The sequence below is a fragment of the Neoarius graeffei genome, chromosome 5, assembly GCF_027579695.1.
Source record: "Neoarius graeffei isolate fNeoGra1 chromosome 5, fNeoGra1.pri, whole genome shotgun sequence".
NCBI classification, from domain to species: Eukaryota; Metazoa; Chordata; class Actinopteri; order Siluriformes; family Ariidae; genus Neoarius; species Neoarius graeffei.
Genome location: NC_083573.1, coordinates 51,815,873 through 51,840,421, shown reverse-complemented (window position 1 = coordinate 51,840,421; position 24,549 = coordinate 51,815,873). Strand labels below are relative to the sequence as shown.

General features: G+C 40.5%; 1 protein-coding gene across 6 annotated transcripts in view; it reads right to left on the bottom strand.

The window, feature by feature from the left end:
* The window catches only part of myh14 (myosin, heavy chain 14, non-muscle), a 72,711-nt gene that overhangs the window by 35,278 nt on the left and 12,884 nt on the right, over window positions 1-24,549 (bottom strand). For 2 of the 6 annotated variants that reach the window (XM_060921953.1, XM_060921954.1), the window contains exons 2-17: window positions 20,877-21,045; window positions 19,331-19,537; window positions 11,203-11,359; window positions 10,620-10,647; window positions 9,941-10,058; window positions 9,654-9,701; window positions 5,982-6,074; window positions 5,803-5,866; window positions 5,546-5,644; window positions 5,304-5,447; window positions 4,006-4,220; window positions 3,217-3,369; window positions 2,300-2,473; window positions 1,828-2,001; window positions 1,590-1,704; window positions 1,157-1,228 (exon numbers count right to left, since the gene is read on the bottom strand). In XM_060921953.1, coding sequence (XP_060777936.1) covers window positions 1,157-1,228; window positions 1,590-1,704; window positions 1,828-2,001; window positions 2,300-2,473; window positions 3,217-3,369; window positions 4,006-4,220; window positions 5,304-5,447; window positions 5,546-5,644; window positions 5,803-5,866; window positions 5,982-6,074; window positions 9,654-9,701; window positions 9,941-10,058; window positions 10,620-10,647; window positions 11,203-11,359; window positions 19,331-19,537; window positions 20,877-21,035 — 2,020 coding nt within the window. In that variant the 5' untranslated portion in view covers window positions 21,036-21,045. The remainder of the gene's footprint in view (window positions 1-1,156; window positions 1,229-1,589; window positions 1,705-1,827; window positions 2,002-2,299; window positions 2,474-3,216; window positions 3,370-4,005; window positions 4,221-5,303; window positions 5,448-5,545; window positions 5,645-5,802; window positions 5,867-5,981; window positions 6,075-9,653; window positions 9,702-9,940; window positions 10,059-10,619; window positions 10,648-11,202; window positions 11,360-19,330; window positions 19,538-20,876; window positions 21,046-24,549) is intronic. The other 4 variants (XM_060921956.1, XM_060921958.1, XM_060921955.1 and 1 more) reach the window with 3 other exon arrangements.

The window sequence follows — 24,549 nt, the reverse complement described above, 5'->3', positions numbered from 1 at the left end:
TTCCCCTAACAGATTTGTTTGTTTTTCAATTGAATTGTACAAGTTATAGGTCACATTAAAAGTGGGAAAAGTTTTGAAATTATTTACCGTGGTCTCATTTTTTTTACATCAGAAAAACCTATCATTTTAACCGGGTGTGTAGACTTTTTATATCCACTGTACACAACAGAATTACTTTAATTAGACGTATATAAAAACTATTCATCTGGAAACATGTACATTTATTAGTTGTGTGTTTTTAAGGTATAGCTAACTTCATTAGAAAAAAAAAACGTTTAATCCATCTGCATCACTCAAATATAGCATATAGGAAATGTTAATATGACTATTAAATTCTTTAGGATTCTTTGCTTTACTTGATTTATATAGGAACTGTACAAAAACTAATTTCAGTTAATACAATGTACATATATGGCATTAATTTATATGTTCAACTGAAACTGACATTTTTTTAATAGATGAATGGCTTCATCTGTTTGCCATGCTGCTGCTACTCTGCTCAACTTTGCTTGGGTCAGCTGATTGTTGTTGTTTATGGCATTCCAAACACGTCTTGCCAACAGCGTTGCAGTGTGCCCTCTCATGGACAAACTATACCACAACAACACTCATAACATGGTTAAAAGATATGTCTTCTCTCTCTCTGTTTCTTATTTAATTGTCATGTATCGACAGTTCTAAATGCTGATACAGATTTATCAGCAGTTAGCTCATATCGGCCGATAATATCGGCATGCCGATTTAACAGTCAGGCCCTAGTAAATATATTAATTATTTGGAATTTTGAGAAGTAAATTTGAATTTAGTAGTGATTCTTCATATCAACAAAACACAAGGGCATGAAAGACACTACACGTGTAGAAACTAAATGGAAACACACACTGAAATGGTATCTTCAAACAAAACCAGTGTGTATACTATAGAAACACTATAGTATGACTGACTGGAACTACTTCTCAAGACAGAGTACACATGTACACACACCATGGGTATACACAGAGAAAATAAAAAGGAGGAAAGAGAGAGAAAAAATAAAAAAGGGAAAGATAAGAGATGATGCACACCTAACTGGATGCACTACACACGGTACAAGAGAAATGAAACGAGTGACAAGGAATGCAAATGTCGACACAGACAAGTGTGAGGATAAACCTACTGCTGTCAGAGCCATTCGTTTGCAGGGAAGCATAGGAGTCAAAAAAGTAGACACGAGGAAGTGTCTGAATATCTGAGGTAGGGATTAAGACAGAAGAGAAGAGAAGAGAAGAGAAGAGAAGAGAAGAGAAGAGAAGAGAAGAGAAGAGAAGAGAAGAGAAGAGAAGAGAAGAGAAGAGAAGAGAAGAGAAGAGAAGAGAAGAGAAGAGAAGAGAAGAGAAGAGAAGAGAAGAGAAGAGAAGAGAAGAGAAGAGAAGAGAAAGGAAAGAATAGGAGGTGATGAGGAAGACAGAGAGCGAGAATATTAACACATGAGAGTTAGAAAATAAATGTAATAGTAGTTAATGAGCATTATTAATGAGCAAAATCAGTGCATGTTTATTCAGTTTACTTGAACATCACGGTCACTGTCACACTAACACACATCTCCTCACCCTCTCTCCAGAGCTCTGAGATGAAGTGGTCAGATGACTGGTGTAGAAGAGACGCTACATTATCATTCAGAGGATCCATGTTCTTCACTAACCACTCGTCAGCCTTGTAGTTCACCTGGAAGGAAGAAAAGAAACAGAGAGATAAAAAGCCAGAGAGGAACTAAAGTTGAATCTAGTCCTGAACCGAATCTCTACTGAGGGCAGAGGGAAAGTGGCTGAAGAAGGAATAAGATCAGACCTTGCCAGCATAGTGGATTATAGAGAAATCTGCCTCTTCACGGAGTTGCCGCGGCCTGAAGAACTTGGGATGCGAGCCTTGCTCAGCTGACAATTTATCTACAAATGACCGATCTGTTGCCCGTGGAAACCAGCATTCTTCATCCAGCAGTGCTAACACGCCGGGTGGATGGGCCTGTGGAACCGAAACAAGCAAGAGGAAAGAGCAGTGATGAGCAAATAAACTTGTGATTGGCATTACAACTGTCAGAGCTATGCGATTATAAAGAATTATTCAATACCTACTGACCAATCAGATTTAAGAATTCAACAGCAGTGTGGGAATATTATCGTCACCATTATCAGTAATTTGAAAAGAATGCATAGTAAATTCAGTAATGTTTAACTGAATTGATTACTCAATCAATTGATAAAAACTCTTCTACTCATTGACATGTTGCAGGTGTCTCACGCACACACACACACACACTGACCGGTCTCTCAATAAGGTCGATGCAGGGCTGCAGGTCGAGCCCGAAGTCTATGAAGTTCCACTCGATGCCTTCACGCTGGTACTCCTCTTGCTCCAGCACAAACATGGTGTGGTTAAAAAGCTGCTGCAGCTTTTCATTAGTGTAGTTTATGCACAACTGCTCAAAGGAGTTCAGCTGCAAGAGAACATAAGGAAAAGGAGAAAGGATGAGTATACAGGAGCTCAACTTTTTCCAACTTTCCAAATGGAACTAGAACTGTGAGTAAACTCACTATAGAATACAACTTTGTTTGTGGAAGGTATAAATACAGGGTGTTTCAAAAAATTTAATATAGTTTCGCAATCTAATAACTTTGCCAACTCTTGTTCAATTGACCTCAAATTTTAACAGCATGTGTGGAAACAGGTCAAAATTTTATGTTTAATGTTTTTTTTGTTTTTATCTTTTTAGGTATAGAAATGCCATTCACTGGAAAAGAAAAGGCGTTGTGTGTGTTAGAGTACGCTCGAACACAGTTGAACAAGACTGTGCAGAGTGCATTTATGAGAGAATTCTCTAAAAATGCACGAACTGCAATGCAGATTTGGACACGGCACAATAAATTCAAAGAGGAAGGCTGTCTGTGCAGGACAAAAGGATCTGGATGGCCACCAGCATCGGAAGAGACGGTCGAGCGGGTTCGCGAATATTGAAAATTTGTGAAACCCTTAATGGAATCCACATACCTTTGAATTTCTCATTCAAGTTTTGAGGAATAAATCTTATATTGCGCAACATTAAGCCTGTTCAGTTTCATTTGCCTAGACTATGTAGTTTCTGGGATATTTACACCTCAAATATCAAATTTTTTGAAACACCCTGTATTCGTGAATCAACCATTTCAGTGTCTGGTGTCTTCACCTCATCATCAGTCTTACCTGAAAGATCTCAAACCCAGCGATGTCCAGGATGCCAATGAAGGACGCTCCTTGTCTCTGTCTGCGGTCCAGAGCTCGGTTGATGCGGTGCACTAGCCAGCGGAACAGGCGCTCATAGGTGGCCTTCGCCAGAGCCTCCACCGCAAAGTCTGCCTGAACACACCCAAATAACATACAGTACCAGTCAAAAGTTTGGACACCCCTACTCATTCATAGGTTTTTCTTTATTTTGACTATTTTCTACATTGTAGAACAATACTGAAGACTTCAAAACTATGAAATAACATGTGGAACATATATAGAATTATGTGATAAACAAAAAAGGATTAAAAAAATGTTCATATGTTAGATTTCTCAAAGTAGCCACCGTTTATCTTGATGCTTTGCACACTATTGGCATTATCTTAACTAGCTTCATGAGGTCGTCACCTGGAATGCTTTTCAATTAATAGCTGTGCCTCTTCAAAAGTTAATTAGTGCAATTTCTTGCCTTCTTAATGTGTTTGAGATCAAACAAATAATAAAAAATACAGTAAATAGCCCTATTCCACTAAGGTAAACTGTACTAATCCATATTATGTCAAGAACTGCTCGACTAAGTAAAAAGAAACGACATCAATCATTACTTTAAGACATGAAGTGTATTTTAAGGAATAAAATTAAAGAAAATCCATTGAATTAGAAAGTGTGTCTAAACTTTTGACTGGTACTGGATGTAAATATAAAATTAAAATGAGCACATCAGATGATCACTACCACCAGCACAGATACACCATCACAATCACGCACCTGCTCCTTGGTCTGTGCCTTCTGGACATACTCGCGGCTCACTTTGATGCGGGGAGTGAGGATTGCCCGACTGAACTCCAGCACACTGATACCCAGCAGGTGGCACAGTTTCTGTGCAGCTGTATCGTCAGGCATAGACGCCTGGTCTGTGTTCTTCTCCTTCTGAAAGGTGATGTTCCCGAACTGTAGCACGGCAGAGATCACCTTCAACATGGCTGAGAAGCAAAAAATAGGAATTAGATAGTGGAAACAAATATTATTTTTATGTTATCATAAGAAATTAATCCACAACAGAATGGTGATGCAAAGTACCGGTATGACTACTGTTACTACCCCAAAGTTGATTTGAGTCCATCAGTTTTCTACAGACATTTTTCCACAGTAAACTGGAGCTTGAGTCACATAAATGTTGTCTGTCTGTCTGTCTGTCTGTCTGTCTATCTATCTATCTATCTATCTATCTATCTATCTATCTATCTATCTATCTATCTATCTATCTATCTATCTATCTATCTATCTATCTATCTATCTATCTATCTATCTATCTATCTATCTATCTATCTATCTATCTATCTATCTATCTATCTGCTTTGGAAGTAATATTTCTAGTTTTTATTACCTTGCCCATGATGGAGTAAGCAGGGCGAGGTATTATAATCAGTGCGGTTTGTTTGTTTGTGTGTCTGTCTGTTAACAATCTAGCGAACAGTCTAGACGGTTGCACCAATTGACTTCAAATTTTAACGGTAGGTGGGCTATGGTCCGTAGATTACCTGATTAAATTTTGGGGATAATCGGGTTAAGGTGAAGGTCAAGGTCACCGGAAAGGTCAACCTTTTGGTCAAAATAACATTTTCCATTATAAATCAAAAATGGTTGCCAATAGACAAATGTTTACTATTATGAGCATATAGGAACTCCCATATGGCCTTTCATTTGGCACCATGATCTTTGACCTTGAGTGACCTTGAAAGGTCAAACTCAAGGTCACGGACTTTCAGAGGTCTGTAACTTGAAAACGGTTGATGGCAGACAGATATTTACCATTATCAACTTATAGGAAGTGCCATATGGGCTTTCATTTGGCACCATGACCTTTGACCTTCAGTGACTCTGAAAGGTCAAACTCAAGGTCATGGATTGTCATAGGACTATAACCTGATAGCTGATGAGTGAGAAACATTACCATTATCAACATATAGGTATAAAATAAGTGCTGGCTGGCGGGCGAGGTTTGTTTTGCCTGGCAACACTTGTTCATAGGGGTTCTGGGAAGACGCCTTATTTCTCTTTCTTACATGTGCACTCCTCTTGTGTAAAACCCATGATGTTCATGGAGTCCATGGTCTGAGTAAAGTTCTCGGAGTCACTCTGACCTGGAACAGGAACTGAACCCCCACACAGGAAGCGATATTGATCTGCACTACCCAGGAGCAGCTCGGCTACACAGAGAGTAAAGAAGCATATGGTTAAAAAAATTAATAAATCTAGCTGTACTGAAAGAGTGTGGACGTTTGACTGTGTGTCTGTGTCCTCTTACCTCTCATGGCCTCAGAAGCTCCACACAGCAGCTGGTAGAAAATATGGAAGGTTCTCTCATCTTTGGCCTGCCGGATAGCTCGAGACTTCTCCAAGAGGTCTGACACACACACACTAGTTAAGGGCACACACAATTAGTGCAAGGAAATACAATGCAAATGATCGGCGTCAACCGAGTGTTGAAGAGACGCAAGAAATCAAGAACAAACTGTGAATACGATTTGATATTCTTAATTCATCACAAGAATCAAAGGATACAGGTCTCAATGTTGGCACCGACTATGTATCCAGCCACATCAAAATTAATGCGGATAAATTTACCCTGAAATGACAGCAAAACACATTTAAAACTAGATGCAAAACAGTTTTAACTAGATACAGCATTTCACAGATGTGCAAACATGTCTGCAGAACAAAGTGGATAAAAAAAGTCTTACAAATCTGGAAGAATTATCATTTTTGACGGTCTTGGCATTGCCAAAGGCTTCTAGGATAGGGTTGGCCTGCAGTAGCTGTCTCTCTAACTCCCCCTACAGGATACAGAGAGGAATGTGTCAATAAAATGGGGGGAGGGGGAACCCTATCTGTGCCCCAGCACTGTGTGAGACACTGCAAAGCTCTGGCAACTACAAGGTCCAGTATAAACAGGAAACAAGCAGGAGGGAGCAGCCAGCCATTACTAAGCACTACACGCATTTTAATTGTCTATTTCTAGTCAGCTATTATAAATTCATAGCAACTACTATAAATGTGCCGATAATAAAGGTGGACAGCCTCAGTCTTTGATGATGTGCATGCTTGATGATGTGTTTAAAAGAAAAATGCAACCCGCGGGCATACACTTTCTGCAGCCGACAGTTGAAAATATAAATCTGACTGAGGCTGGACACCGTTAATGTCCCTGCTAAGCTCTGCTAAGGCTACAGCGTCCCTTAGAGGAGAACAGCAACTCAGCACACAGTCAAATCATTGCCATCTCCAAACTCAGAGTCAGGCCATACTCACATACTGCACACTCTGTTAGAGCACAGCAATAAAGGAAGGGATGGAGTGCAGGAGAAACACAAGGGAAAAAAAATATGACAAAAAAATAAGTTAAAGTAACTGCAAACACAAAGACATGTTTAAAGGAACAGATAAACACACAAAACAAATGAACCCACATTTAAAAAGTGCACAATGTGGTTATTATGATGTTGTTTATAGACTGTAGATTAGAGTTCTGATATTTGAAAACCACCAAAAAGTGCAAACAGCAACCCTTCTGATCCAGTGGGTTTAGCATCCAGTGTACAGGTGTCAAACTCACGACCTACAGGCTGAACACAGACCACTGCATCAATTCATTACATCTGAATTATAATAATATTGAAATGGCCTATAGCACGCTACCAGTATTTTCACGTTTTCACTGCCTATTTGGATTTGGAGTCTTTATCATGATAATTGTGAAATGCATTCTGGCTGTCAACTCTACATACACTGATGCCTAGTGTTTTTTAGCATAGGGTGACCAGATTTCCCTAGTCTGAAACCGGGACACTTTTGCGCACAACCATGCTCGTGCACGCACACCTTTTTTTTATGTAAACGTGACACTCAGAGAGGTGCTCTTATCATTTTGTTGAAGCTCACATTTATCAACAGCTCACATGAAATAAAACAAACAGGCATTTTGTTATCTAGTAGCATAGTGGTATACAGATCAGTTAAATTATGGTCAGACAACAGATTTTGTAATGGCTGAGAATAGGCCAGGCTATGTCCATAGGCCAAATTTAAACTGATTTATTTCACCTGTTTGTGAGAACGCCAAGAAGAATGCATATGCACATGTAGGCTATAGCTCTAAAATTGTATGCACTATAGCATGAACTTAAAAAGTAGATATGTGACCTCAACATAGCCTAGGTCAGAATCAACCTTACTAACCATTCCCCATAACTGAATGAATAAAGCAAGAAGATGTGTACAAAAGTGAACACTTTAATGGAAGGTGCAACAAGCTGTTCAACACAGCAATATAGCCAAACTGTCAGAATGGTATGTTAAACAGAAACAAAAAAGAGACAAGTGATTTGAGAATATACACTCAAACAAAACAGCAATAAAGGAGGAGAGGGGCGACAGCCTGAGGAAAGCCCCCACAGGAGCGCACAGCATTTGCAACATAGGCTACCCAACTCAGTACAGGAACAAAGCACAGGAACAAAGCTAAGGCGACTGTCAATCCACCCACTCTAAACAAAATGCATTAGCCTACGTATATTTACAAGAAGAGTGATCCGTTTTAATGTGATCCTGTATATCGGCGTTACCACCGTGGGCTACGGAGAAGGAACACTTACAGTGTGTGCAGTAGGCTTTGTGCGCATTGTTCTGCACCTCTCGGAGGAAGGGGTAGGTGCCCTGTAAATCTTTGGAAAAGGTCCATTTTCTTTTCAGCATAATTGCTGCGGCATTACTGCTGCTAGCTGCTAGACAAAGAACATTCGCGCCAGTTAATGTTTATTTTATTGTTGCATGGCAACACGTTCTGTTGTCTGGAATAATGTGGCTAAATAAACACCCATGCCACAGGGCCAGGGGGCAGTAACCAGGAAAGTTTACGATTCCTGTCAATTCATCAAAATAGTAAATGCAGACATTTCTCCGCTAATGATTCCCACGCTGCTCAGTCTCAAACGTCGTGAGTGGCGAAAACCGGGACATATCCGTGTCCTGACAGACTTTTGTCGGGACTCGGGACACACAACCCCAAATCGGGACTGTCCCGGTAAAACCGGGACGTCTGGTCACCCTATTTTAGCACCAAAGTCACTGGTGTAGCTAGCTACAAAGATGTCAGGAAAAAAGTGAGTACATCATTGTTCTTAGTGGACATTCGCCAGCGTGATTTCTATGTGACTGCTATGAAAGACAAAATATGGTAACCAAACTGAGGACCAGAAAGGGGATAAAGCTGTTACATTACAAAATGTCCTTGGAACACAGATAGCTGCACTTCCAGCAGCAACAGCAGAGACATATGCAGCAGTGTGAGCAGAGTTTACTGTTTCAAAGGAATACACAACATCCCAAACAAACACATACAATTTTAATACTTGTTTAATTTCATTTGATTAGCCCAAGTAGGATCATAATTAAAGAGGTACTGCACACTTAAATGTGGTTTTGAGCTGTAAAATAAATTATATTACTGTACGGTGATGAAACACATTAGTGCTGCTGTTAATATTGACAAAATTAACATTTTTATAAAAATTGCCATTTTATGGGTTGAAAATGGCTCAGAACGCCATCATTAAAACCATTCTGAACCTTGCAAGGCTGATGCTGATGTAGAGTCAACCATTTATCATTTATTTTACTTCTCTATGTCATGATATTTTTATAAAGAATGAATGCCCCCTAATCAGAGGTTTGAGGACCACTCTCGGCCTACAGCCCCCGCCTGTGAGTGGGAGTCTGGGCTCATTTTCAAATATGCTTATCAAAACTCACTGAGCAACTGCCATCTCATACATCCACGCCCCTTGCTCCACCCCTCTCCCCACCCCCTCTCCATGCCCACTTTTTAGGCTCAGAGCTAGGGGTGAAGTTCCACTTTAAATTATTAGGATCATACCTGTACGTTTTATTGCCAAATATTGCAAACAGTTAAAAAGTCTGTGAAAAAGTTCTCTTTTCCTAGAAACATCCTACATTCTACTTTAAGCATGGAAACTGCAGTTTAAAAGTTGCAAGCAAGTGATGGAACCTACAGCGCTGAACGAAAGAAGAATTAAGCAATGAAGTCAACGTGTTAATACATGTTCTTAATGTTCTTATTAACTAAAGACTCTTGTGCCAGTGTAACATGTCAGATATGCCATTTGGTTGCTGGCTTAAAAAGTGTGAAATTAAACTTTACTTCATTTTTCTTGTGGTTGAATGTGGCTTCTATAATGTTCAGAAAATTGGCCTGATTATGGCAACACCTCATCTGGCCTTAAGTTTGACACACATGAACTAGTGTACCCCCGATTCTGTGCACACTGGATAAAGAGCAGAGTGTGGTATAAATCATACAATAGGGCGTGTTATTCCGAAGATCACGACCCACTTACCCTGTTTATAGTACTACTGCCACGACCCAGGGAACGTGTACCATCCATCTTAAGCATGAAGGAGAAGAGTGGAGAGAAGGACAAGAAAAGAGCAAGAGTGAACATAAGAAAAGTAAAGAAAAGGCATGCGTTAAAGAGGCGAACCAAAGGAGGAAAGGATAAATATTTAAAGAGCATATGGGGATGTAAGGGCCAATTTTCTTTATTGCAGCAGGCAGCGCATGAAACAAACTAAAACTGGCAATAAGAATCATTGTCTGTGTCCCATGCCGTCATTCTGTACTCACCTGCAGAGTGCTGTCCTTACTGCGGCCAAGAGTGCCACTTTTGTGAGATGATGCCACATGTGCCAGGTACTGAATCACCTTCTTTGTATTCTCTGTCTTCCCTGCTCCGGACTCCCCTCTGGAACGAACCCCCACCCATACACACACACACACACACACACACACACACACACACACACACACACACACACACACATAAAATGACCACAGAAACGTTCAAATAAACACATGCAGACTAAGCCCAATAAAGACTGCAATAAAAATGCAGCATAGCTTCAGGCTACAAAATAAACACTGGCAAGAGATAAATGGACACTGTCTTCAGTTAGACACTCTCACCCACATGTGCAACACCAAAAAACACAAACAGTGGAGCAAAAGTAGCAGCAAACAACCAGCAGGAGGAAATGGATTGTTTTATAATATTAATGAAAGTCAAAGATCATGTGGATAGACTGCTTCTATAAAGGCAGCTGCAGTGGAATGAACTCTCTGTAAAAAATACAAAAAAACTAAATATGCCTGCCAAAAGATCTCCAAGCATGCCTCATCATCAAATCTCACAGAATCTCTGCTATATTGAAGAGGCAGACAAATGCTTGTGATGGGAGGAGTTTATACCGACTGTAATAATAAGCTTTAATACATCTGTTCTACAACTGTAGTTTATAATACTCACGTGCAAAGAATGGACTGATCTTCTCTGTCTGTTAAACGAGAGGGAGGAAAGCAGAGAGAGACAGAATTTTATTGTGAGGACACATCTGTGATAACACACACACACACACACACACACACACACACACACAGGACTGTTCTAATAAATGGTTTCTTGAAATAGAAGCTGCTTGGATTGACATGTAAAAGCAGCAATTTGGAAAACGCTCCCTTTACTAAAACGACTTTGCACATTAAAGAAGACAAAAAGCTTTTAATGCATTTTAAAGATTTTTGTAACAAAATAAGCAAGTCTGCATTTGGAAAATGATAAAGAGGATATTGGTGTTAGTAAGATTAAAAGTCAGACTCTGTGTGGTAGATCAGCGTTGAACCAACACAGGTGATATTAATATCAATATTTTCAAAAAATAAGTTCAGTATGAGTTGATCTTTTCATCTAGGTTTTCCACACACTGTAACACTGTCATGATCGGTTATATTACAGTATATTACATGATCAGATAATATTGCCAGTTTGTCAATATTATCAGTTATATTGCTAGTGTAGCACAAGTGAAGCAGGGTGGAGCTGCTTAGGGTACCTTGCAACATGCTCCTGTATGCTGCCTCTGATATGGCGTAGATGTGTGGTGGCATCTCGTGACGCTTTTTCCCACGATACATCTCCACAATGGACTCTGTGTAGATGGGTAGATTCTTGTACGGGTTTATGACCACACAAAAGAGGCCTGAGTATGTCTACACACACACACACACACACACACACACACACACACACAGGGTGGGAGAGAGAAAGAGTGAGAAAGACCAGGGGGGAAAGAGAGAGAGAGAGAGAGAGAGAGAACAGATTGTAAAGAAACAAAGTTCAGAGATAACATACTGCAACTTTTCTAGCAACGTTACACCAAATTCCTTGTTTGTATCCAATTCTGTGTGTGTGTGTGTGTGTGTGTGTGTGTATGTGTGCGCGCGCGTTATGTGAAACCTAATCCGCAACACAAAACTCTAAGGCGTGACGAACAAACATCCTGGCACTTGTGATTTGTATGTAACAGTATCTTTCAGAAAGACTAGCCACATGTAGTGTCTAATATCACTACCCCTATGCAAGGACATGGGAAAAGTGTGCTGGAATTTGATGGCACACCTGAATGATTTACCTATCATTTTAGGTTAGGTCAGGTTTAGCTACGGGCAGAACATGTAAAACACTACATATACAGTAACCCGAGCTCAGGATCGATCCAGGGATCCTGGAGCTGTGAGGCAGCAATGCTACACTCTGCACCATCCTGCTGCTCATTACAAACCCCACCCATTTCCAGACAAGTTGTGATATTTTACAAAGTGCAATCAAAACAAAAAAATCTGTGATTTGTTAATTCACACCTTTATTTAACTGACAAAAGTACAAAGAAAAGATTTTCAGTAGTTTTACTGACCAACTTAATTGTATTTTGTAAATATAAACGAAGTTAGAATTTGATGCCTGCAACACACTAAAAAAAAGTTGGGACAGAGGCAAAACAAGACTGAAAAGTTTATAAGATATTCAAGTAACACAATTTTGGGAGCTTTCACAATAAGCAGGTTAATTGTTAACAGGTGAAGGTACCATGATTGGGTATAAAAGGATCATGCACCAAAGCCTCAGTCTTTGCAAGCAAGGATGGGTTGTGGCTCACTCCTTTGTGCCAAAATTCATGAGAGAATTGTTAGTCAATTCAAAAAGAACATTTCTCAATGGAAGATTGCAGAGAATTTAGGTCTTTCAAAATCTACAGTACGTAATATTGTGAAAAGTTTCAGGGAATTCAGAGACATCTCGGTGCATAAAGGGCAAGGTCGGAAGCCACTGTTGAATGTGCATGACCTTTGAGCCCTCACGCAGCACTGGCTGAGAAACTGTCATGCTAATGTGACAAATATAGCCACATGAGCTCAGAAGTACTTCAGAAAACCAGTGTCACTTAACAGAGTCCACTGCTGCATCCAGAAACGCAACCTGAAACTGTGTTACACAAGGAGGAAGCCATTCATCAGTTCAATGCAGAAATGCTGTCGATTTCTCTGGGCCTGAACTCATCTCAGATGGACCAAAAGACAGTGGAAATGTGTGTTGTGGTCAGATGAGTCCACATTTCAGCTTGTTTTTGGAAAAACTGGATGTCAAGTTTTCTGTGCTAAAGGTGAACATGACCATCCAGTTTGTTATCAGAGAAAGGTGCAAAAGCCAGCATCTGTGATGGTATGGGGGTGCATCGGTGCCCAGGGCATGGGCGAGTTGCATGTGTGTGAAGATATCATTGACGCAGAGGTGTACATTGGGATGTTTTTTTTAAATGAGACATATGTTGCCATCAAGGCAATGTCTCTTCCCGGGAAGTCCATGCTTATTTCAGCAGTACAATGTCAGGCCTCATTCTGCAAGGGCTACAACAGCGTGGCTTTGAAGACACAGAGTGCATGTGCTTGACTGGCCTGCTGCTAGTCCAGATCTGTCTCCTACTGAGAATAAATGGCACGTCACGAAGAGGAGAAACAGACAACAGTGACCACGGACTGTTGAGCAGCTGAAGTCTTGTATCAAGCAAGAATGGACAAAAATTCCAATTGCATAACTGCAATAATTAGTATCCTTAGTTCCCATATGATTAAAAAGTGTTATTAAAAGGAAAGGTGATGTAATACAATAGTACGATTAATAATGCCTCTGTCCCAACTTTTTTCTGTGTGTTGCAAGCATCAAATTCTAACTTCATTTATATTTACAAAATACAATTAAATTGGTCAGTAAAACTATTGAACCTCTGTTCTTTATACTTTTGCCTGTTAAATAAAGGCTTACATGAATTAATAAATCACACATTTTTGTTTTAATTGCATTTTGGAAAATATCTCAACTTGTCTGGAAATGGGATTTGTACATTCATTTCACACACACACACACACACACACACACACACACACACACACACACACACACACACACACACACACACTTTTTGCTCATTTTTATTAAAGGTGCCATTAATTTTATAATTAGAGCTCAATGTATGTTTAAAGAAGTATCTCTGAATAAAGTTGTAGGGGTAGTAGAGGTATTTCACCAGTGCTGATCATCCCATCCTTGGCAAAGTGGTTCTTCACAGAATATGATTTGTTACGAGTTTTTTGATGCTTTTAGATCAGGTTATGTACAGTACATACCTCTACTGCACTGGTCAGGTGCATTCTTGGTCCTTGTGCTAATCTTCACTTGCTACAAATTCTAAAACTAAGAAACTCGAATGGACAGATTAAAGGGAAATTGACCCCCTTTATTGCCTGGCCCATTGACTACGAAATAAGGAACTAAAAGTTATGGAAATCAATGTATGTGGACTATGTTCGAACATAGGAGAACTTGCCAACCTTTGTCATGGGAAGCAGCTATCCATTGTAATCATTGTTGAGACTTTCCTTGACTCAACTGTACCAGTTGGAGATAATTCCATCACCATCCCAGGCTACTCTCTCTGTTGCTGGAGAGATAGAGTAGGTGTCTCAAACAAATGTATTGCTGTCTACTGCTTGGAGGGAATTGCATTCCACCATGACCCAAGAAGAGATCCACAAAACCTGGAAATCATGTGGTTTTCGGGAGCCCTCCATTCACAGAAATTACTGACTGGTGCTGTCTACAGACCACCAAGTGCTAACAATGACATTCTTGAATACCTGGACTTCAACACCTTTCCTAAAATGACTGAAAGTGGGGCAGAATCTGTTTTGCTTGTTGGAGACTTCAATGTCCATCACCAAGACTGGCTGGGTAGCCGAATAACAGACAGTGCAGGTCGCCGCACTCAACAATTTTCAAATAGTCTAGGTCTGCAGCAAATTGTGAAAGATCTGACTAGAGGGGAAAATGTCTTGGACTTAGTCATGACAGACCTACTTGCTGTAGCTACAACCCTTGCCAACATAGGTACCTCAGGCCACAACCCTGTGCTTGTACAGTTTGAAATATCAGCATTTCGTGACAAGCCATGCAAAAAGAAAGTCTGGTGCTATGAAAAGGCCAACTTCTGGGATATAAGGGGATATCTGTCATCAGTCAACTGACCTGCTCTTTTCAATGACAACGATCCAGAGAAAGTCTGCACAAAGATCACTGAAGTCATCTGTGATGCCATGAATGTTTACATTCAAGCAGAACAGCTACCAGGAAAACAGGTGACAAAGCCTGGTTTGACGATAGGTGCAGAAGAATTGCAAAAAGGAAAAGATGCATCTACCATAAAGGTAAAAAACATAGTACACTTAAAAACAAGAAGAAGTTTGTACAAGCAAGAAATGCATTTAATCAGGCAGAAAGAAATGTTAAAAGGAACCACAGCATAAAACTCAAGAATGACCTTGCTGACAGAAGTTTAAGTAGTAAAAAGTGGTGGAATGTCATAAACTCCCTTTCTGGAAGGTCCAGCCACTCTGAAATTCCTGCTATTGAACATTCTGGCACTGGGCACATAACAGCAAAAGACAAAGCCAACATTTTTAGTCAGACTTTTGCAGAAAAATGTAGACTAGAAAATGGTCACCATCAACCACATGGGGCTACAATGCACCCTGAAGTCTTGCTGGACAAAGCAGTCTTCAGACCTGAAGACATCACAAAGATCCTGAGATATCTCAAGCCTGACAAAGCTACTGGTCTTGACCAGGTTCCAAGTGGAGTCTTGAAAGAATGCTGTGCAGAACTGGCAAGTCCATTATGCTGTTTCTTTCAACTATGCTTCTCCATAGTTGTTTTCCCAGACCAGTAGAAAACTGCTTTTGTTATTCCAGTGCACAAGAGAGATTTCAGAGCTGATCCAACAAAGTACTGACCCATTTCCTTCCTCTGCATCATCAGCAAGGTGATGGAAGCTGTGGTTGAGCTCCAGCAAACCAATCTCCAGGGGACTTATCTAGGTTGATAAGTTGATCTCCAGCAGACAAATCGGCTTCAGACCGAATCACAGCACTACTGACCTTCTCACCATCCTTGTTCAGATATGTAATACTTCCCTTGATAGAAATGAAGAATGCATCATCACTCTTGGCATCAAAGGAGCCTTTGACAAAGTGTGGCACAATGGTCTACAGTGGGTACGGAAAGTATTCAGACCCCTTTAAATTTTTCACTCTTTGTTTCATTGCAGCCATTTGCTAAAATCAAAAAAGTTCATTTTATTTCTCATTAATGTACACTCAGCACCCCATCTTGACAGAAAAAAACAGAAATGTAGAAATTTTTGCAAATTTATTAAAAAAGAAAAACCGAAATATCACATGATCATAAGTATTCAGACCCTTTGCTGTGACACTCATATTTAACTCACATGCTGTCCATTTCTTCTGATCCTCCTTGAGATGGTTCTACTCCTTCATTGGAGCCCAGCTGTGTTTAATTAAACTGATTGGACTTGATTAGGAAAGGCACACACCTGTCTATATAAGACCTTACAGCTCACAGTGCATGTCAGAGCAAATGAGAATCATGAGGTGGAAGGAACTGCCCAAGGAGCTTAGAGACAGAATTGTGGCAAGGCACAGATCTGGCCAAGGTTACAAAAGAATTTCTGCAGCACTTAAGATTCCTAAGAGCACAGTGGCCTCCATAATCCTTAAATGGAAGAAGTTTGGGACGACCAGAACTCTTCCTAGACCTGGCCGTCCAGCCAAACTGAGCAATTGTGGGAGAAGAGCCTTGCTGAGAGAGGTAAAGAAGAACCCAAAGATCACTGTGGCTGAGCTCCAGAGATGCAGTAGGGAGATGGGAGAAAGTTCCACAAAGTCAACTACCACTGCAGCCCTCCACCAGTCGGGGCTTTATGGCAGAGTGGCCCGACGGAAGCCTCTCCTCAGTGCAAGACATATGAAAGCCCGCATACAGTTTGCCAAAAAACACATGAAGGACTCCCACACTATGAGAAATAAGATTCTCTGGTCTGATGAGACGAAGACTGAACTTTTTGGCGTTAATTCTAAGCGGTATGTGTGGAGAAAACCAGGCACTGCTCATCACCTGCCCAATACAATCCCAACAGTGAAACATGGTGGTGGCAGCATCATGCTATGGGGGTGTTTTTCAGCTGCAGGGACAGGACGACTGGTTGCAATTGAAGGAAAGATGAATGCGGCCAAGTACAGAGATATCCTGGAAGAAAACCGCTTCCAGAGTGCTCAGGACCTCAGACTAGGCCGAAGGTTCACCTTCCAACAAGACAATGACCCTAAGCACACAGCTAAAATAACAAAGGAGTGGCTTCGGAAAAACTCTGTGACCATTCTTGTCTGGCCCAACCAGAGCCCTGACCTAAACCCAATTGAGCATCTCTGGAGAGACCTGAAAATGGCTGTCCACCAACGTTCACCATCCAACCTGACGGAACTGGAGAGGATCTGCAAGGAAGAATGGCAGAGGATCCCCAAATCCAGGTGTGAAAAACTTGTTGCATCATTCCCAAGAAGACTCATGGCTGTACTAGCTCAAAAGGGTGCTTCTACTCAATACTGAGCAAAGGGTCTGAATACTTATGACCATGTAATATTTCAGTTTTTCTTTTTTAATAAATTTGCAAAAATGTCTACATTTCTGTTTTTTTTCTGTCAAGATGGGGTGCTGAGTGTACATTAATGAGAAATAAAATAAATTTTTGATTTTAGCAAATGGCTGCAATGAAACAAAGAGTGAAACATTTAAAGGGGTCTGAATACTTTCCGTACCCACTGTATGTGCCAAATTGAAATCCAAGGGAGTGACAGGTATGCTTCTCACATGGTTGTGGAGTTATCATCATGGAACCTTTAAGGTTGTTCTCTCAGGCCAATCATCTAACACTTCACCCATCAATGCCTCAGTGCCTCAGGGCTCCATACTTGGCCCGCTTCTATTCTCTGTCTTTATAGACAATCTAGTGGACACTTGTGAAAACCAGCTATACCTGCATGCTGATGACTCTACGCTATTTGCACCAATGAGATCTGCAAACAAGATGGCAAGTGTAGTAGCTAGTCTAAATAGAGACCTTGAGAAGATGAGTGTGGGCTGCCAAATGGAAAGTTACCTTTGAGCTCACAAAATGTAAGACCATGATACTGTCCAAGAAAAGGATGCCAACAACTCCTGATCAATACTTTGGACCAAACTGGTAGTAGAAAAGGTACTTAATATTGTTGGCGTCATAATCGACAGTAAGCTTCTGTGGACCAGGCACATCTCTGATATCTTGAAGAGGGCTGGGCAGAGACTTGGAGCATGACAGAAAATTGCCAACAAACTTTATACTGCAGGAACAGCAACTATCCACAAAGCTCAAATCTGTAGTATTATGGAATACATCTTAGTGCCTCGCCAACTGTCCTAAATCAACTTGACTCAATTCAGCAGAAAGTTCTCCGAATCATTGGAGAGCCAAATCATCAAGTCACTGCTTGCAGGGAATTGTCCATCACTAGTTTAGACACAGAAGGGACGTTACTGCTGCCACAGTGCTCTACAAAATGTATACCAGCCACTGCTCCGGAGACCTCCAGGCAATGTTATCAAACTTATAGACATTCTACAGAATTACTTGTGCCAGCACATCTATGCCTGATCATGCCCTTGCTATGTTGAATGCAAAAGCACCAACACTGGACAGAAGTTTCCTTCACTCCACAATAAGGATATGGAACAACCTTCCAGACATGGTTCTAGGAAAAATTAAGAGTGACGGTATCTAGTCTGCTAAACAGCAAGTGAATAAACACTTGATGACACCATCCATAGGCAGACTTCAATTTGTGTAACTATTCATGTTGTCCTTGGCAGGTGATCATATGTTTGGAATTCAGGAGCGTAATATGCATGACTGGATGACTCATGTGTTGTAGGTAAATCACCTGGCTTATTAGAGCACGTGTGATTTATGAGCTGGCTGGACTTGCTCCTTAAACTGCTGGAAAATAGTGCAGTAAGACCTGGTTCTGTCTTTTCTGGTAGGGTTAAGTTCTTTTCTGATCACATGCTTAGTGTATGTTATGTGAATGTCTGTACATTAGTATATCTTTCTTGTTTGTAAATTTTGTCTACATCTTGTAAATTTGTAAACCCTTATATCTGTACATCTTCATGTTTGTAAATCTTCTATCTTTTACGTAAATCTCTTTTATGTATATATTGAGGACCGTTTTGTAAGGCAGTGCACTGAATTTCGTTGTGTCTTACACAATGACAATAAAGCAATCTTGAATCTTGAGTTTCCAGCCTTACATGCTACTTCCTCCATGAATTTTAGTTCCACGTAATAAACAACTTTTGTGCCTTGGATAGGACGTAAAATGGAGGTCCTATGTATTGGACAGCGACACCCAACGTACGTTAAAGAACACGCTGAATTTTTTGTAAAGAGTAGCGTGTAAACCTAATGTAATGTTTATGGCTTATTTGCTTCAAAATACTTGTTCATAATCTTGCAGTTATACATTTTGGTTTAATAATTCTGAGCAGCAGCAAACTGATTTGATCAGCCTATTTGGGAGCATGTTTCATCAGTAGATACCAGAATTGGCTATTGTTTGCAATTGCACAACACACACACACACACACACACACACACACACACACACACACACAAAAGTTCACACACAACATTAGACCTTGAAAAAATAGGCTGTATTCACACAAACACACATGCTTACATAGATCAGTCCTGAGTAATAGCGTTCTCTCAGGTTGTGCAGGACAGAGGCCTCGTTAAGGCAGGTGAGGTCAGCCATGTCCTCTACTTTACTGAAGCGAGGAGGGTTCATCCGCTGGAGTTCCTCCCGCAGTAACGTCAATTTTCTGCCACTATCTGTAAGCTCCACCTCCACCTCATCGCCTCGCTCCTCACGCACACTTGCAGACTGGGGGAAAAAAATAAATAAACAAACAAACAAACACATTGCACTGCTGTAGACAAGTTTTTTGTCTTATTTTTGGGACCCTTTTGCTGAAATCTGCTTCCTCATCTCTCCCTCTTTTTCTCTCCCTCTTTCACTCACACACATACTCACAACACATCAATGCTCAGTAATTTGATGACTGTGATGGCTGCTGGAAGGGAATACTAATGCATCATCGGATGTGTGTGGGCCTTGTCATGCGATGATGAAGATTCTTTTTTTGGTCACTGTCCGGTCATGTGCTGAATGAGCACAGTGCACAACTTGCTCTCACACACACATACATGAACACGAGAGAACAGTACATATATTCATGCTGATAGAGACTGCCAACCTATGAAGGAGTGAATTTGTGAGTGAGAAAGAATGACAGAGATACGTATATTGAGACTGAGATTGGGAGAGTGTGTGTGTGTGTGTGTGTGTGTGTGTGTGTGTGTGTGTGTGCCAGACAGATGAAGAAAGAAAGAAAAAAGAGGGGAAAGTGTTTATTGCATGGCTACATGATATGAACAGAAATAGCTTATGGTGATTAGATTGCTTCACACTGCAACTGCAACACAGCTTACAAAATTTAAAACCATGTCAAAGAATTAACGAAGGCTTGCACTGATCTGATCAAAATGAAATGTTTTCTTTAGCCAATGACTTATTAAAAACACCCTGGAAACGCTGAGATAAAACATAATAACAAATTGTGGTTAGCGTTCTCATTTTCCTGTTGAAAGATTCTGTGATATCAGCGTGAAAAAAGGTCAAAATTTTGATAATTTAGAGCAGCTATTTATTACGCAGCACTAAATCTGTGTTTTATTTAGTGCATCGACATTGTAGATGCACTCTCTCACTCTCTCTCTCTCACTCTCTCCCTGGTAATCAGTTACACAGTCCTATTCTTTTCAGACAACATATGAAAGTGAGGCCTCTATCATGCTGCTGTTTAGCATTCAGTGGTGCAGGCTTTCTGAGAATATTGCTCTATTCATAGATAACCGAATCAGAGCTGTGGCATGCTGCTGAAGAGCTCTGGTGCTGAGGAGCACAGAGGAGGTTACAACACTACAACAGGGAATGTTCAAGAAGGGAACAGTGGATGGAGTCACATATTTTAACCTTGGTTTATACAAAACACATATACACTTCTATCAGAACATGCTTTCTAACTGAACCTATAGAGTGAGGTTTTAGATCGAAACCAAAACCATTTATGAAGCAGAACATGCCAACCATAAAAAAAAAAAGCAAGCTGGCACAGGGATCTTCACATCTTGGGTCTGTTAGGAATGTCCCTGCTTCTCACCTCAAACCCGTGTTTCTCAGAGGGAACCCAGACAAGCCTCTTGGCCGCCCAATCAGCTTGGCTGGAGGCAGAGAATACAGATGTGGGAGAGCTCGGCCCAGCCTCCATGGAGAGGAAGCGGGTGACATCATTAGCGCTGCCTGCTGCTGACTTAGCCATGGTTATGGCCCTGTTAGAGAGAGGGGGGAGGGGTGCAGTTAGGAAATATATGTGCAATATTCTCAATGAATGAATCCCATACATTTTTTAAAATTAATTTAAAGAGAAAATAAACAGGCGGCACGGTGGTGTAGTGGTTAGCGCTGTCGCCTCACAGCAAGAAGGTCCTGGGTTCGAGCCCCGGGGCCGGCGAGGGCCTTTCTGTGTGGAGTTTGCATGTTCTCCCCGTGTCCGCGTGGGTTTCCTCCGGGTGCTCCGGTTTCCCCCACAGTCCAAAGACATGCAGGTTAGGTTAACTGGTGACTCTAAATTGACCGTAGGTGTGAATGTGAGTGTGAATGGTTGTCTGTGTCTATGTGTCAGCCCTGTGATGATCTGGCGACTTGTCCAGGGTGTACCCCGCCTTTCGCCCGTAGTCAGCTGGGATAGGCTCCAGCTTGCCTGCGACCCTGTAGAAGGATAAAGCGGCTACAGATAATGAGATGAATGAATGAGATGAGAAAATAAACAGTCGTCTTTTAACAGTCCTTTCTCCATTGCTCTGAAGATGTCCATCATCCCATACATTTGTCACAATAAATTCCTAATTCATGAGGTGAATTGTTCTCATGATTACTTACAAGTAAAGTATAATTTGACATTTATAAATACTGGCCATCTGCTGTGGGTGGCATGAATTCAGATCTGGCCTTTTTTTTTTTAAAATACAAAAAGAAACTGCTGGTAATACTTGCACAGATGAGCAATGGTACATCAATATATATTCGATATACAGTACTAAATACCCCAAACATACAGTGCGAGTCAAAAGTTTGGACACATCTACTCATTCATAGGCTTTACTGTATTTTGACTATTTTCTACATTATAGAACAATACTGAAGACATCAAAAATATGAAATAATATGTGGAACATATGTGGAATTATGTAGTAACCAAAAAAAGTGTTTAAAAAAAATGTGTTTCATATTTTAGATTCTTCAGAGTAGCCACCGTTTCCCTTGATGATGCTTTGCACACTCTTGGCATTATCTTAACCACCTTCATGAGGTCGTCACCTGGAATGCTTTTCAATTAACAGCTGTGCCTCATCAAAAGTTAATTAGTGCAATTTCCTGCCTTATTAATGCGTTTGAGATCAAACAGTAAATAGTAAATAATAAACATACAGTAAATAATCCATTTTATGTCAAGAACTGCTCAACTAAGTAAAGAGAAACGACATCCATCATTACTTGAAGACATGAAGTGTCTTAATAACAATAAAGAAAAAACACTGAATTAGAAGGGGTGTCCAAACTTTTTACTGGTACTGAATATTCATGGAATAACGGTAGTTTACTACACTGTAGCTACGCTGTTGTTGACAGTGGTATAAACATACATAGTTTTTTGGCAACTGCTGTCAGAACTTACTGTAATTTATTGTAAAATACTATGTAAAAAAAACCCTACACTTTTATTTCTTTTACACTTGTAAAGGAAGATAATATCCATATAAGGCGTGTTCACTTATTCATATTTGTACCTGTATACTGTGTCCAGACTTTATTTTAAAAGAAAAACAATGTCCCTGGGTGCTGCCATCTTACTCTGTCCGAGGTTCAAATACTGCACTCTGAGTACAAATTATGCGAGAGAATCCGAGATTGTGACATCACTTACATGCCACTTGACTTACCGAGGCTGAAATTTAGTGGATATATATATCGCTACTGGGCGGCACGGTAGTGTAGTGGTTAGTGCTGTCACCTCACAGCAAGAAGGTCCGGGTTCGAGCCCCGTGGCTGACGAGGGCCTTTCTGTGTGGAGTTTGCATGTTCTCCCCGTGTCCGCGTGGGTTTCCTCCGGGTGCTCCGGTTTCCCCCACAGTCCAAAGACATGCAGGTTAGGTTAACTGGTGACTCTAAATTGACCGTAGGTGTGAATGCGAGTGTGAATGGTTGTCTGTGTCTATGTGTCAGCCCTGTGATGACCTGGCGACTTGTCCAGGGTGTACCCCGCCTTTCGCCCGTAGTCAGCTGGGATAGGCTCCAGCTTGCCTGCGACCCTGTAGAACAGGATAAAGCGGCTAGAGATAATGAGATGAGATGAGAGATATCGCTACTAAATTCTTGTACACAACCCTGAAGACGCCCAAGTGCCAAGTGTTTGGCTGAAGCAGTGCACACACACCCTTTGGGAGCTTTTTGCTGCCTATAAATGCTACATCACCAGCTACTCAGTGTTTTGTTTTTGTTTTCCAAAAAATAAAAATTTTCTTTTTTTATGTGCCATGCTTTTGTTTTGTTTTTTCACTGAAAAAAAAGCTATATTTTTAGATGGCAAGAATCACATTGCTTTGACAATGTCCATGGTTTAGTAGTATCTGTGTCAGTACTGCATATGTGTTATCTAGTAGAGTTCGATTTACACATAAAAATGAGGTCTGCTGATTCGCGTATTTTGTTGCCAGTAAAAATCACATGGTTACAGAAAATTTCTGATTAGATTTTTAGAATTAGAAGCCTTTATTTGTAATATATACATTACAGCACAGTGAAGTTCTTTCTTTGCATTCAACCCATCTGAAGCAGTGAACACTTACACACACACACACACACAGAGAGAGAGAGAGAGCGTAGTGGTGACTGGCGATTTTTTTTAGAATTAGAAGCCTTTATTTAATGGCTCTGTGTAACGAAGGTAAACGGTATTCTAGTGAGTCGGTTACATTACAGGTGGATATCTGGTTTCAGTGTGAATGGATGCATCCAGGTAAGCCTATTTTTAGTAATATAACTTTTAAAATGGATAAACTGTTATGACGTTTTATTTTGTTGTTAAATGTGTGGAGGGCACATCAAGGTGCTTGCTGAGATCGGCAAACGGCATTTATTTTTGGGTTTTGTTTGGCTTTGTATGTGTGTGTGTGTGTGTAATATTCACTGTGAATGTGCATGTGTCTCTGTATAAGAGTGTAAGAGTATAAAGGAAACACTTGATGGAGTATGACTGATGGTGATGTAAAGTGACAAGGCAGATGAAGCAGCAAGAAATAGAGAAATCTTTAGATAGGGCTTTATACTGCAAAGTAGGCCATCTCTGTTCTTGTCCTTCTTCTACCCATTCACTGTACATTCTTCATATAGCTATTCAAATCATTCTGCATATAGCTACAGTATACATAACAGTAAACATGTCTGCGGCATACAGTCAGCCCACCTCCCTATAAAATAATTCTCACGTAGAAATAGTTTTATTCGAAATTTAATTCTAATATATAGATTTAGGCACTGCCTAAAAGCAGAGCTCCCATCTTTTTTCTGGGCTGTAGAATTTTCTTATATCATAGCCAGCCTCTTTTGTTTTATTTCTTTACCGTTACAGTTACTACAGCATACTGTTCCTTATGTTGTACAAAACATACACAGAAAGAGAATAGCTCTGGCCTGATGAGTAGAGTCAGGGCAGTGATTTCATTTACAAATTCAATTTCACCATTCTGAGACAAGAATACAAAAAAAAAAAATTG